The sequence below is a fragment of the Mus caroli genome, unplaced genomic scaffold (genome assembly GCF_978045245.1).
Source record: "Mus caroli unplaced genomic scaffold, Mus_caroli_1 scaffold_13, whole genome shotgun sequence".
Lineage (NCBI taxonomy): Eukaryota > Metazoa > Chordata > Mammalia > Rodentia > Muridae > Mus > Mus caroli.
The window spans coordinates 53,311,136-53,325,367 of record NW_028227268.1 but is presented as its reverse complement, the minus strand read 5'-3'; the positions used below and the strand labels follow the sequence as shown (position 1 = coordinate 53,325,367).

Sequence of the window (14,232 nt, the reverse complement as noted above, 5' to 3'; positions counted from 1 at the left end):
CTCTTTTCCCCCACTGTTATCTAGTGAAGCTCCTCCAAGCTGTCCTCCCACAGGGAGAGGCTGTCTAGGTACACTTGAGAGCTGGAAACAGTTCTCCTTGTTTAACTAGCATCCTGTCAAGGCTAATGCTGAGGCGTGGAATCCAGATATCTTGCTGACTGACCTAGGGGGACACACGGTCACCCTTGTGCTTCAGTGACCTTGTCCGTTAAAAGAGGAACATAATCCTTCTTCTATGGGGCTGCTGGGAATGAGGATTGAAACAATGTCGGCAGAATGCCCGGGATCCAAGATGAATGCCTCCCTTGGTTTCCGCAGACCTATGAGGTTGCTCTCACAAGAAAGTATTGTCTCTCTGGGTGTTTCATGGCTAATAAGAAGAAATCTGCCTATAACCCAAGCACTGTGGAGACTGAGACAGGAAAATCATGAGCTCAAGGCTAATCTGGACCACACAGAAAGACTATTCTAAAAAGTGGTGGGAGTGGAGATGGCCCAGTATAGACCACCCGCTGCCAAGCCTGACAACCTGAGTTCATTCACAGGATCCACACAGTAGACTGAGGGAAATGTCTCCTGAGAATTGTTTCTGACCACCACATACCCACGTCTGCACACATGTACAAAGGCACATTACACAAATGCATACACACACACATTTGTGTGTGTGTGTGTGTGTGTGTGCATTCCCTAAACAATTTGTTTTTTTAAGGAAGGGTAAATATAATGAAAAAGGAACAACTACTTCTAGCTGGGCATAGTTGTACACTGGTTTAATCTCATCACTTGGGAGGCAGAGGCAGGTGGATCTCTGTGAGTCAGCCTGGTCCATAGTAGGAGTTCCAGGCCAGCAATAATTCATTTTAAACTGTGTGTCTACATCTATGGGATGAGGCTGAAGGTGCCAGAGGAGGCCAGAAGAGTTTGTGGGCTTCATTTGTGAGCCTCTGGGTCTGGGTGCTAAGAAGCAGAGTCACTTTCATTCTCCTTTACTCTCAGCACTCGAGGCAGAGGCAGAGAGAGCTCTGTGGGTTAAAGGCCAGCTCTAGGTAGTCATTTCTAGGTACACGAAGACTACATAGCCTCAAAAAAAAAAAAAATGGTGAGAAGGCTCAGTGGCAAAGGACACAGGCTGCTCTTACAGAGGACCTGGGGTTCAGTTCACATCACTCCTATGATTGCTTATAACTCTAGTTCCAAGGAATCCAGCACTCCCTTTTTTTTTTCTTTTTTTTTTTTTGGCCTCTGTAGGTACCAGGTATGTAAGTGTTTCACAGATACATATGCAAACACCCATGCGCATAAAATAAAATTTAAAAATTTATAATTATATATTAAAAAGGAAGTTGCGGGTGTGGTGGCGCACGCCTTTAATCCCAGCACTCAGGAGGCAGAGGCAGGCGGATTTCTGAGTTTGAGGCCAGCCTGGTCTACAAAGTGAGTTCCAGGACAGTCAGGGCTATACAGAGAAACCCTGTCTCGAAAAACCAAAAAAATAAATAAATAAATAAAAATAATAAAAATAAAAAGGAAGTTATGCTGGGCATAGTGGCACGGGCATTTCATCCCAGCACTTAGGAGGCAGAGGCAGACATATCTCTGTGAGTTTGAGGTCAGCCTGGTCTACATAGGACAACCAAAGATACATAGTAAGACCCTGCCTTGAAAAAAAAAGTTATAAAAAGAATCCAACACCCAACTCAGGTTGCCTGGAAGAGCAATGATTGCTTTCTTCTAACCACTGAACCATCTCTTAAGCCTAGAAATACACACATGAAAAAAAAAAAAAAAAGCATGGAGCTGGAGAGAGGGCTCAGTGGTTAAGAGCACTAGGTGCTCTTGCAGAGAACCCAGGTTCAATTCTCAGCTCACAACTGTCTATAACTCCACTTCCTGGGGACCCAACACCCACACACAGACAGATATGCAGGCAAAACACCAATACATGTGTAAGATAGATAGATAGATAGATAGATAAAAATAAAAAAGGCAGTTGGAGAGATGAAGAGATGATTTAGAGAGATGGCTCTGGCTCAGTAGTTGAGAGCTCTGGCTGCTCTTGCAGAGGACTTGGGATCAATTTCTGGAGCCCACATTGCAACCCACAAGTGCAGTTCTAGGGAATGGACATCCTCTCCTATCCTCTGAGGGATCCTGAGACAAACATGGTGGACATATATAGAGTGCAGGCACAAAACACTCCATACCCCCCCCACACACACATACATAAACAAACAAACAAAAACAGATGTAGTGGGGGTGGGGGTGGGGGTCGGGAGAGGGAATGTAATCAAAGCTACTGAGGCTCAGATCCAGAGTTCAAGACTTGGTTGGGGAAAGAACTCCAGAGTAGAGAGCTTGCTGTGCAAACAGGAAGCCATAAGTTTGGATGGCCCACACCCACAATCCACCTGGACAGAGTAGCACACACCTGTGACCCTAGCGCTGGGAAAGATGGAGCAGTAGAGGTACAGAGGCCAGCCTGCTTGAGCTCCAGGCTTGGTGGAAGGTCTCTCTCTCTTTCTCTCTCTCTCTCTCTCTCTCTCTCTCTCTCTCTCTCTCTCTCTCTCTCTCTCTCTCTTTCTCTCTCTGAGAGCAACTGAAGAAGACATTCAACCTTGACTTCTTGCTCCCCGAGAATTCACATGCACCAGCAAGCACAACTGCACAGACAGCACACTCACTCACTGAAAATAAAATAAAAACTCAAGGCTAAGTGGGCGTGGTGCTCACACCGACAACCCAAACACTGGACACTGGAGAAGTTGAGGTAAGAGACTGCTTTGAGGCCGGGCGTGGTGGTGCACGCCTTTAATCCCAGCACTTGGGAGGCAGAGGCAGGCGGATCTCTGAGTTCGAGGCCAGCCTGGTCTACAGAGTGAGTTCCGGGACAGCTGGGCTACACAGAGAAACCCTGTCTCGAAAAACCAAAAAAAAAAAAAAAAAAAAAAAAAGAGACTGCTTTGAGTTTGAGGGGAGCCTCAGCTATATCATGAGTTTCAGGCCAGCATGGGTGTTAGAGTGAGACTCTGTCTCAAAAAAACAAAAACAAAAACAAAAACAAAAAAGAGGTAGACGCAGTGGCACAAGATTGTAGCCCCAGTTGCTACTGGAGAACAAAGGGGTATTGAGCCCAGAACATCAAAGGTTTGAGGCTAAGTCAAGATATAGTGACATACATAATCCCAGCACTTGGGAGGCAGAGGCAGGAAAATCAGTAGTTCTAGGCCATCCTTGGCTACACAGCAAATTTGAGCCTAGCCTGGGCTACATATCCAGGAAAATCTTCCACTGACCCTATCAGATATAAAGGAGAAAAAAGAATAAGAGACCTGCTGTTACTGTTAATTACAGGGATTTGTTAACAGGACCTAATGAGGAAACGTCAAAACACAACTGTCCCTTTGAGGACACCATTATGAGCCACAAAACAGCTATAGGAAGCAAGTGTAGGGCTTTTTCAACATGTCCTGAGGTACTGGATTTAATGCCTAGAACCAAAGGAGAAGGGAAGGAGGAAAAGCTGCCAGAGGCATAGCACAGGGCTTCCACTACCAAAGACAGCTACAGGAACCGGTCGGTCGGGGGTCTTGGGCTCCCTCAGGGTCGGGGATGCCCCAGTGATTAGATGGCTAGAGAGTGAAAACTAAAGCTGCTAACTGGAGCGTACTCTAACTAAAGCAGGGTAGGTGAGGACTTTTAAGCCTGAGGTATGTACGATACATACTGGACAGCCCAGGGCTACACGGAGAAACCCTGTCTCGAAAAACCAAAATAAATAAATAAAATAAAAAATAAAAAAATAAAAAATAAACAGGAAGCTTAAGTAGTCCGGCGCGGAGTCCAGTCACTGGACAGCGGGGCGAGGCGGGACCAGGGGTGGGGAAATGGTCTTAACCAGCAAGCTGATTGGCTGCAGGGAGGCCCGGAGGGGGCTCAGAATTTAAGGCCTTTTCTGGCAGAAGAGATCACCAGGCCGGCTAATCCTCCCAGCTGAGACCGGTTGGTGCCAGAATCTTGTCTGGAAGCTTCTAGCATTTCTTCTGCCCCTCGCTCCCAGCACTTTGAGACCAGACCTCCGCGGTTCTGCAAACGGGGGGAGTTGTCTGTGATCTTTGATTTTTGACAGTGAGGCTCAGGATGGCTTCCACGCGAATCCGAGAGGCCAGGGAGAGCGATTGTGGAGACATTATGAGGATGATCCGGGTAAAGACTGCGGTTTGGAAAAACAGTGCGGGGGGGGGGGGCCTGGGAGCAGTTTGGCTGGAGTTGGGGAGTCAGAAATGAGGGTGTACCTTTGGACCCTGTTCTCAGAGATCAGGACCTTCCTGCCTTAATGTTGTGTTGGTACCCCTGTTATAGGAACTGGCAGAGTTCGAGAAACTGTCCCATCAGGTGAAGATCAGTGAAGAAGGTGGGTGAGGCTGTGCACCTGGGTTCTGATTGAGCTGGGGGGCAGGTGATGGGGTGGAAGGATGGAGTCCTAGGATCATAACTACTGGACTGGGCTTTACTCCAAGTTCCCGTCCTTCCCCGCCCCTCTCTGCTTTTTTTGTCATACCTCCAATCTCTATAGCTCTGCAAGCAGATGGCTTTGGAGAGAACCCTTTCTTTCACTGTTTGGTGGCAGAGATTATCCCAGCACCTGGGGAGTCACAAGGTAAGGAAGCCTCCAGTTATCCTCCGTGTTTTTCCTCCCAAAAGCCTCACCCTTCTCTCTCATTTTCAGGGTCCCTTGTGGTGGGCTATGGGCTGTACTACTTCATCTATAGCACATGGACGGGACGAAACGTTTATCTGGAAGACATCTATGTGATGCCGCAATATCGGGGTACTGGCTGGGTCTAAGGGTGGACAGAATGCCCACAGACCCAATGAACAGTCCTCAGACCTATTCCCTTACCCCAACCTCAGATTATAGTTTCCTTTAGTACCCTTTCAACTCAAATAACAGTCCTTCCTGTCCCTTTCTCCACTATAGGTCAAGGGATTGGTACCAAAATAATCAAAAAGGTGGCCGAGGTGAGCAAAGGGGTGGGGCTTACAAACTAGTTACCACCCCCAAACGAAAGCCAGCCAGTCAGCCAAACCATCAATCAATCAAGTCAGTCAGTCAGTCAGTCATGTAAGTGGGAGTGTCAAGGTTGAATGAGGAGATGAGAAAGATTCTTCTTTTTATTGTTTGTTGTTCCAGACAGGGTTTCTCTGTGTAGTTCTGATTGTCCTAGAACTTGCTCTGTAGACCAGGCTGGCCTCGAACTCAGAGGTCTGCCGGCCTCTGCAGGAATTAAAGGTGCTGGGATTAAAGGTGTGTGCCAGCCATTATTTTTTGAGCCCTGTGCAGTAAGCGTATGTCTTCTACAGGTCGCCCTGAATAAGGGTTGCTCCCAGTTCCGCCTGGCAGTTCTGGATTGGAACAAGAAGGCCGTGAACTTGTACAAATTTCTAGGGGCTCAAGACCTGACTGAATCGGAAGGCTGGCTCTCCTTTCGATTTGAAGGCGAGGCAATGAAGGAGTTGGCAGGACGCTGACTTACGCCCTCTCTCTCCTGCCTCTTCTTTGGGATCACCATATCAAGTTTTCCTAAGACCATAACCATAGGCACTGACCCAGACAGACGCTCACCCAGAGGCCTCCCAGGGTGCAGACTCCTGAAGTACAGAAAGAGTGGAAGTAAGAGGGAGAAGCCTTCCTAGGAGCCACAAATAAAATACTTGCTTTGCCCTCATGGGTAGAGGATGTGATGCTGCAGCCATTTTGAAACCCTTCTGTTTGAACATTGTTCTGATGAGGGCTGGGACAGCCCAAGAGACAGGGGTACTGGAGGTCTCAAGGACTCTGGGCAACCTAGTCTTGCCTCTAGCCTGTTAGATAGAAAAAAAAAGAACAAGAGGGTATAAGCAATGGTATATCAAGCTTGTCATTCATCTTTGGAACCCAAAGATATTTTAGGACTAATGCGATAAAGGCCGCAGACCTAGCGCTGCCGTCAGCATTTCAGGGGACACTGGGAAGGAGCAGTTGCCTCCCCTTGACTAATCAACCTCTACTAGGTAGGTATGATGCATGGTACTGGGGAGCCGGGAGTATGAAGACCTCCAGCTCAGGGGTTTGGGGGCCCACCTGGGAAAGTGAGACTTGTTTCATTTAAAAAAAAAAAAATTAAAACCAAAACAAATCTTTAAAACACTGGGAATGAAGCTCAGGACCTCTAGAGGAGCAGTCTGCTTTTAACCACTGAGCCATCTTTCCAGTTCTTTCTTTCTTTCTTTCTTTCTTTCTTTCTTTCTTTCTTTCTTTCTTTCTTTCTTTCTTTCTTTTTTTCTTTCTTTTTCCAAGACAGGGTTTCTCTGTGTAGCCCTGACTATTCTGGAACTCATTCTGAGGACCAGGCTGGCCTTGAACTCAGAAATCTTCCTGTCTCTGCCTCCCAAGTGCTGAGATTAAAGGTGTGCACCACCACTGCCCAGCCCTTTTTTCTTTTTAGACAGGATCTATCTACACTATGTAGCTCTGGCTGGTCTGGAACTCCCCATGTAGACCACCAGACTGGCTTAGAACTCACAGATTTACCTCTTCTGCCTTGAGAGTGTGGGATTAAAAGTGTGTGCCATCACTCCAGTCCTCTTTTGTCTTGTTTTGAAGCTCAGCCTGACCTCCGACTCCTGGTGTAGCCAAGAACAACCTTGGCCTTTCCATGCTCTGCAGGAGATAGCAGGTGTTCCCACCGTGCCCATTTCATGGAGGTGTTAGGGATGGGGCACAGGGCTCATGAGTGCTAGGAGGACATTCAACCTAACAACTGAGATAAGTCCCCAGCCCTTGTTTCCCTTTTTTTTTTTTTTTTTTTTTTTTTTCGAGACAGGGTTTCTCTGTGTAGCCCTGGCTGTCCTGGAACTCACTCTGTAGACCAGGCTGGCCTCAAACTCAGAAATCTGCCTGCCTCTGCCTCCCAAGTGCTGGAGTTAAAGGCATGCGCCACCACGCCCGGTTCCTTGTTTCCTTTTTATTTATTTATTTATTTTTTATTTTTTTTAAAGGTTTATTTATTTATTATATGTAAGTACACTGTAGCTGTCTTCAGACACTCCAGAAGAGAGAGTCAGATCTCCTTATGGATGGTTGTGAGCCACCATGTGGTTACTGGGATTTGAACTCCGGACCTTCGGAAGAGCAGTCGGGTGCTCTTACCAACTGAGCCATCTCACCAGCCCTATTTTTTTTTAAAGGTTTATTATTATATCTAAGTACACTGTAGCTGTCTTCAGACACTCCAGAAGGGGGCGCCAGATCTCATTACAGATGGTTGTGAGCCACCATGTGGTTGCTGGAATTTGAACTCAGCACCTTCGGAAGAGCAGTCGGTGCTCTTAACCACTGAGCCATCTCTCCAGCCCCCTATTTTTTAAAAATTTAAAATAATTTATTTTGCTTTTATGTGCATTGGTATTTTACCTGCATGTATGTCTGTGTGAGGGCGTCAGATCTTGGAGGTAGAGATGGTTGTGAGCTGCAATGTGGGTGCTGGGAATTGAACTCGGGACCTCTGGAAGAGCAGTTAGTGCCCTTAACTGCTGAGCCATCTCTCTAGCCCTCTTTTTATTTTATTTATTTATTTATTTATTTTTTTATGTCTCAGCTTTTTTTTTTTAAAGATTTATTTATTTATTATATGTAAGTACACTGTAGCTGTCTTCAGACACTCCAGAAGAGGGCGTCAGATCTCATTATGGATGGTTGTGAGCCACCATGTGGTTGCTGGGATTTGAACTCCAGACCTTTGGAAGAGCAGTCAGGTGCTCTTACCCACTGAGCCATCTCACCAGCCCTTTATTTATTTTTTAACATCCATCCATTTTGTGTGTTGAGACACAAGGATGCCATGGCTAGTTCTATTGGTGCATGGGCACTGCATGCTCATGGTGCACAGACATGCACACTAGCAAAACACCCAGACACATAGTAAAGAATACATTTATTTGTTGTTTTATGTGAATACACTGTTGCTGTCTTCAGATACACCAGAAGAGGGCATCAGATCCCATTACAGAGGGTTGTGAGCCACCATGTGGTTGCAAGAATAAATTTAAAAATAACAATTTGCAGCCAGGCGTGGTGGCGCACGCCTTTAATCCCAGCACTCGGGAGGCAGTGAGTTCGAGGCCAGCCTGGTCTACAAAGTGAGTTCCAGGACAGCCAGAGCTATACAGAGAAACCCTGTCTCGAAAAACCAAAAAAAAAAAAAAAAAAAAAAAAACAATTTGGGTTGGCAAGATGGCTCAGTGGGTAAGAGCATTGACTGCTCTTCTGAAGGTCCTGAGTTCTGATCCCAGCAACCACATGGTGGCTCACAACCACCTGTAGTGAGACTGACTCCCTCTTCTGGAGTGTCTGAAGACAGCTACAGTGTACTTACATATAATAATAAATCTTAAAAAAAAAAAAAAAAGGGCTGGAGAGATGGCTCAGTGAGTAAGAGCACCGACTGCTCTTCCGAAGGTCCTGAGTTCAAATCCCAGCAACCACATGGTGGTTCACAACCATCCATAACAAGATCTGATGCTCTCTTCTGGAGTGTCTGCAGACAGCTACAGTGTACTTACATAAAAATTAAAAAAAAAAAAAAAAAGATTTTTAAAGCCAGGTATGATGGCACAGGCCTTTAATCCCAGCTCTTGGGAGGCAGAGGCAGGCAGATAGATCCCTGAGTTTGAGGCCAGCCTGGTCAACACTGCGAGTTCCAGGACAGCCAGGGCTACACAGAGAAACCTTGTCTTGGGGGTGGGTTGGTGGGGGAAGAGAAAAAAGAGGAAGAAAAAAGAAAGGACAATGCACTGAGGGGCTAGAAAGATGGCTCAAAGGTCTTGAGTTCAATTCCCAGCACCCACATGTCAGCTCACTAGTGTGTATAATGGGATTTGATGCTCCCTTCTGGTGTGTAGGCATGAATGCAGACAAAGGATTATATTCATAAAATACACAATAAATAAATCCTAATCAAAAACAAACAAAGCAAAAACTGTTTAGCTGGGGCTAGGAAGAGCCCCTGCCTCGTCATTGGTAAGCCCTGGGTTGGATTTCAATGTAAAGGGCTGGGAAATGGCTCAGTGCCTAAAAGCAGTTTGTGCTTCTCTAGGGGATCAGGATTTGGTTCCCTGGACCCACAGTTCCTGGGGATCCAACATCCATCTACCTGGCCACAGGCCCACACATGCTACACATGCATATATTCAGGCAAAACACCCATTAAGTTAAATAAATACATTAAAAATAATTTAAACAGCCGGGCAGTGGTGGCACATGCCTTTAATCCCAGCGCTTGGGAGGTAGCGGCAGGTGGATTTTTGAGTTCCAGGTCAGCCTGGTCTACAGAGTGAGTTCCGGGACAGCCAGGGCTACACAGAGAAACCCTGTCTACAAACAAACAAACAAACAACCCCAAAACACATGTTTATATTTTTGAAAGACCATTAAATCATACCTTCCCAATTCCAGGATTTTGTAGCAGATAGACTCCTCTGGAGTCTCTACTCAATATTTTTAAAAAATCATCTAATTTTAAAAATATTTATTTACTTAATGTATAAGTGTTCCTTCTATATGTACACCTGTGTCCCAGAAGAAACCATCAGATCCCATTATAGATGCTGTGGAAGAGCAGCCAGGGCTCTTAACCACTGATCCATCTCTTCAGCCCTTTCTGATTTTTTTTTTTTTTTTAAGATTTATTTATTTATTATATGTAAGTACACTGTAGCTGTCTTCAGACACTCCAGAAGAGGGCGCCAGATCTCATTACGGATGGTTGTTAGCCACCATGTGGTTGCTGGGATTTGAACTCTGGACCTTTGGAAGAGCAGTCGGGTGCTCTTACCCACTGAGCCATCTCACCAGCCCTCTGATTATTTTTAAAAATACAACTCAGCCAAGAGAACATTTACTTCTGGCTCTATCAAACAAGATCCAAATTCAGTTTTTCTGTACTTTTAATCACCTTCAGCAACAGAATACTGTTGTGACCTTAACAATTATAGAAGGGAGCCCAGCAGTGGTGGTGCATACCTTTAATCCCAACACTTGGGAGGCAAAGGCAGGTGGATCTTTTTTTTTTTTAAAGATTAATTTATTTATTATATGTAAATACAATGTAGCTGTCTTCAGAGGGCATCAGATCTCATTATGGATGGTTGCTCGCTTCGGCCCTGTTTGCTCTGGCCCAGAGATTTATTTATTTATTATATATACGTATACTGTAGCTGTCTTCAGAGACTCCAGAAGAGGGCATCAGATCTCATTATAGATGGTTGTGAGCCACCATGTGGTTGTTGGGATTTGAACTCAGGACCTCTGGAAGAGCAGACAGTGCACTTAACCTCTGAGCCATCTGTCCAGCCCAAGGCGCATCTCTGAGTTCGAGGCCAGCCTGGTCTACAGAGTGAGTTCCAGGACAGAGAGAAACCCTGTTTGGAAAAACTAAGAAAAAAAAACAAGACCAAAACAAAACAAAACAAAACCTAATTATAGGAGGGCCTAAGAAGATGGTTCAAGGACTGGAGAGATGGCTCACCAGTTAAAAGAGCACTGACTGCTTTCCCAGAGGTCCTGAGTTCAATTCCCAGCAACCACATGGTCACATGGTAGCTCACAACCATCTGTACTGGGATCCAATGCCCTCTTCTGGCATGTCTAAGAGACAGTGTACTCATAAATAAATAAATAAATAAATAAGGAAGAAGAAGAAGAAGAGGAAGAAGAAGGTTCAATCAGTAAAGTCCTTGCCTGGGAAGTATGAGGACCTACATTCGAACCTTTATCACTTACATAAGAGACTGGTACTGCAGTGTGCCCGGAAATCTCAGTGCTGGGAAGGAGGAGACAGGAGTGGGTGAGATCCGGGTTCACTGAGATACCCTATCTCAAAAAAATCATGGTAGTACCAAGGGTGGTTAAGCAGGCCTCTGATCCAGGCACTCCAGAAGTAGAAGCCAGTGGGTCTCTGTGAGTTCCAGGATAGCTAGGGCTATGTAGAGAGACCATGACTCAAAAAGAAGAGAAAACAAAACCAACCAAATACATAAATAAGATGGTGCGGCTGGTGAGATGATTCTGTCTGAGGGTCTGAACCACATCTCCAGAATCTCGCTAGTCGTGCCATGGTGCGTGTGCCCTCAACAAATGAATATAACAAAACTTAAAAAGAAATGAAAATTGGTTGAGGGGGCCCTTCAGCCTTGACCTCTGACCTCTGTCCCCTTGCAAGTACATGAAGGCCACACCCTCACCTGCATGCACAGCTAACACTAATGGGAAATCATCGAACCCAACTGTTCTTGCATCATCTACCTGGAGAGGGCGCACATCCCACAGGTCGTGGGCTCAGTGTCCACAATTGCCCATTTCATTGAGTTCAGGTGCCAGAGTCAAGTCCCAGGTGGTTATAGCAATGCCTCTGACCAGCCAGTTATTAATCAGGTTACCACAGCCGCTCTCCGGATCCAATGAATCTGCTAGGATGGCCCACACAATTAGCAAACAAGGTTACAGTTTATTATTAAAGATGTTACTGCCCAGGTTACAGATGAAGATGTGTTTTGGGTAAGGAATAGGAGCACTAAGTTGGGGCATCCTTGCCCTATATTCAGCTTTCTGGAAGTTCTCAAGCCTGTTTTGAATTTTTGTTTTAATTAGAATATTAAATACATGTGCCCATAATATACCTGTCCACAGCCTTCACCCATTTCTTTCCCCCACTGGTGCTCTTCTCAAAGAGACTCTCTTTCATCTTCATGCCCTATATATGAGCATATATGTCTATATGCTGTTGAATCTCGATTCTCTGAGGAAGATAATTCAGTGTTATATTTCAGTCCATTACCTTCTTCCTCTTCCCTAATAACCTGCTTCCACTTTCATTATGTATATACATACATATTTAAACACAAGTTCTGTGAGAGAAAATATGTAATATTTGTCTTTTCGTGATCGAACCTAGGGTCTTACATCTGCCATGGCATGTGTACTACTACTTAGCTGGACACACACACACCTCTTTGAGTTTTGAGTTAGGGTCTCATTAAGTTGCACAGACCAGCCTTGATTCCACTCTCTAATCCAGAATCCAGAGAGTTGTCTTCCCACACATATACATCAGGCACACATCACATACACACGAACACTAACAACGGCAATAATAAAATATAGGCAATCTGCCCTCTGACAGAGCATATTATTCCTATTTATTTAGTATGTTTGTAGTCTTGCTACATCTCTCAGGCTGGCTTGGAACTTGCAATTCTTTTTCCTCTGACTCTCAAATGTTAGAATTACAGAAGACAACCACTGTGTTTAATAGGACATTTTCTTTCTTTCTTTTTTTTTTTTTTTTTTTTTTTTTTGTTTTCGAGACAGGGTTTCTCTGTGTAGCCCTGGCTGTCCTGGAACTCACTTTGTAGACCAGTCTGGCCTCGAACTCAGAAATCCACCTGCCTCTGCCTCCCGAGTGCTGGGATTAAAGGCGTGCGCCACCACGCCCGGCTCGTGTTTTGGTTTTTCAAGACAGGGTTTTTCTAGTTAGTCCTGGAACTCACTTTGTAGACCAGGCTATCATCAAACCTGCCTCTGCCTCCCAAATTCTGGGCCCAAAGTCGTGCAACCACCACTGCCTGGCTTAATAGGACATATTAAAAACACGTATTTATTTCTATAAGTGTGGAGAGTTCACTTTTCCCCTACACAGAACATGGTGGATGTTATGCCAGCTCCTAATAGTTAGGCTTTTGTTGTTGTTGTTACGGTTTATTTATTTAATGAGTGTTCTATCTGCATGTACACCTGCAGGCCAGAAGAGGGCACCAGATCACACTATAGATGGTTATGAGCCACCATGTAGTTGTCAGGAATTGAACTCAGGACCTCTGGAAATACAGGCAGTGCTCTTAACCGCTAAGCAATCCAGCCCTGGCTTTTTTCTCTTTAATTTTTATGCGCATGAGTGTTTTATCTGCATGTAGGTATGTACACCACATATGTGCCTGATGCCCACAGAGGCCAGAAGGGATGTCTAGTCTCCTAGAACTGAGTTCTAGATGGTTAAATTTTACTATTTTTTATTTATTTTCTGTGGCCACATATACATGATCATGGACCAGAGGGAAATGTGTGGGAATTACCTTTTAACTTTCCACCATATGGGGCCTAGAGATTGAACTCAGGTTATCAGCCTTGACAGTGACTACCTCTGGCTACTGAGACATCTCCCAGGCTTTAAAAACAATTCTTTTGTTGTTGTTTTTGAGCCACTATCACTATGTATCCATGGCTGTTCTGAAGCTCACAAGTAGACTAGCATGGTCGTAAGCTCACAAAGATCCACCGGCCTCTGCCTACTGCTAATAAAAGGTCTTAACAGAAATATTATTTGTTTATTTATTATTTATTTATTTAGGCAGAGTCTTTCTATATAGTCCTGGTTGTCTTGTAACTCACTGTGTAGACCAAGCTGAAACTCAACAGAGATCTGCCTGTCTCTGCCTCTCAAGTGCTGGGATCAAAAGCATGTACCACCATGCCAGAAAATTAAAAAAAAAAAAAAAAATTAAACAGCATTATTTGTCAGGCCTGTGGTATCTGACTTTAATCCTAGCACTGGGGAGGCAGAAGCAGGTGAGGGGTCTTTGTGAGTTTGTGGCCAGCGTGGCCTACACATTGAGTTCCAGGCCAGCCAGAGCTTTCTTTTCGTTTCCTTTCCCCCCCACAGTCCACGAAGGCTTTTTATTTATGCTTTACATTTAAAAAAGTAATCCCAGTACAGAGAAACCCTGTCTCGAAAAAAACCAAAAAAGTAATCCCAGGATTTCCCCTCCTGTACGTTTTCGTCTCTCTTCTTCATGGTCCATGATGCCAGCCGAGGTTGTCAGCACAATGAAACCAAATTGCTGTGATGGGAGCAGGTTGTTCTGCCATTTATTTCTCAAGGTCTTTGAATGGAACATCAAATCTAGGGCTTATAACTCCACACTTGTTCAACCTTCCTGTGAGGTTCACAATGATCTTCCCAGCTCTGTGATCATCAATGACCTCGAATTCACCAGTGTAGCCATGCTTCATCATCACAGTTAGAAACCGAACAATGACTTTACAACACAGCTTGATGAGGACCTGGCGTTTGCCTCTCTTCTCAGCGTTGTGGATGCTCTGGAGAGCATCTGCCAGAACATTTATTCGCAACCATG

General features: G+C 45.0%; 1 protein-coding gene across 2 annotated transcripts; it reads left to right on the top strand.

Annotated features, from left to right (window-relative positions):
- Nucleotides 1-3,931: 3,931 nt before the first annotated feature.
- Sat2 (spermidine/spermine N1-acetyltransferase family member 2) lies at nt 3,932-5,752 on the top strand. 2 transcript variants are annotated; one of them, XM_029483141.2, is made up of 7 exons: nt 3,933-4,002; nt 4,130-4,206; nt 4,363-4,414; nt 4,577-4,660; nt 4,730-4,831; nt 4,982-5,022; nt 5,365-5,752. In XM_029483141.2, exons 2-7 carry the CDS (start codon nt 4,141-4,143, stop codon nt 5,530-5,532), a joined length of 513 nt encoding a protein of 170 aa, XP_029339001.1. In that variant the 5' UTR covers nt 3,933-4,002; nt 4,130-4,140; the 3' UTR covers nt 5,533-5,752. The 2 variants fall into 2 exon arrangements, with proteins under 2 accessions (XP_021033351.1, XP_029339001.1); XM_021177692.3 differs by having other exon boundaries at nt 3,932-4,206.
- The last annotated feature ends 8,480 nt before the right edge of the window (nt 5,753-14,232 follow it).

What these genes read in the sequence shown, in the direction of transcription:
- Sat2 (XM_021177692.3), top strand. Translation starts at nt 4,141, where the DNA reads ATGGCTTCCACGCGAATCCGAGAGGCCAGGGAGAGCGATTGTGGAGAC. An exon ending in TGTGATGCCGCAATATCGGG is followed by an intron (nt 4,832 to 4,981) that starts GTACTGGCTGGG and finishes TCTCCACTATAG; the next exon opens with GTCAAGGGATTGGTACCAAA. An exon ending in TAATCAAAAAGGTGGCCGAG is followed by an intron (nt 5,023 to 5,364) that starts GTGAGCAAAGGG and finishes TGTCTTCTACAG; the next exon opens with GTCGCCCTGAATAAGGGTTG.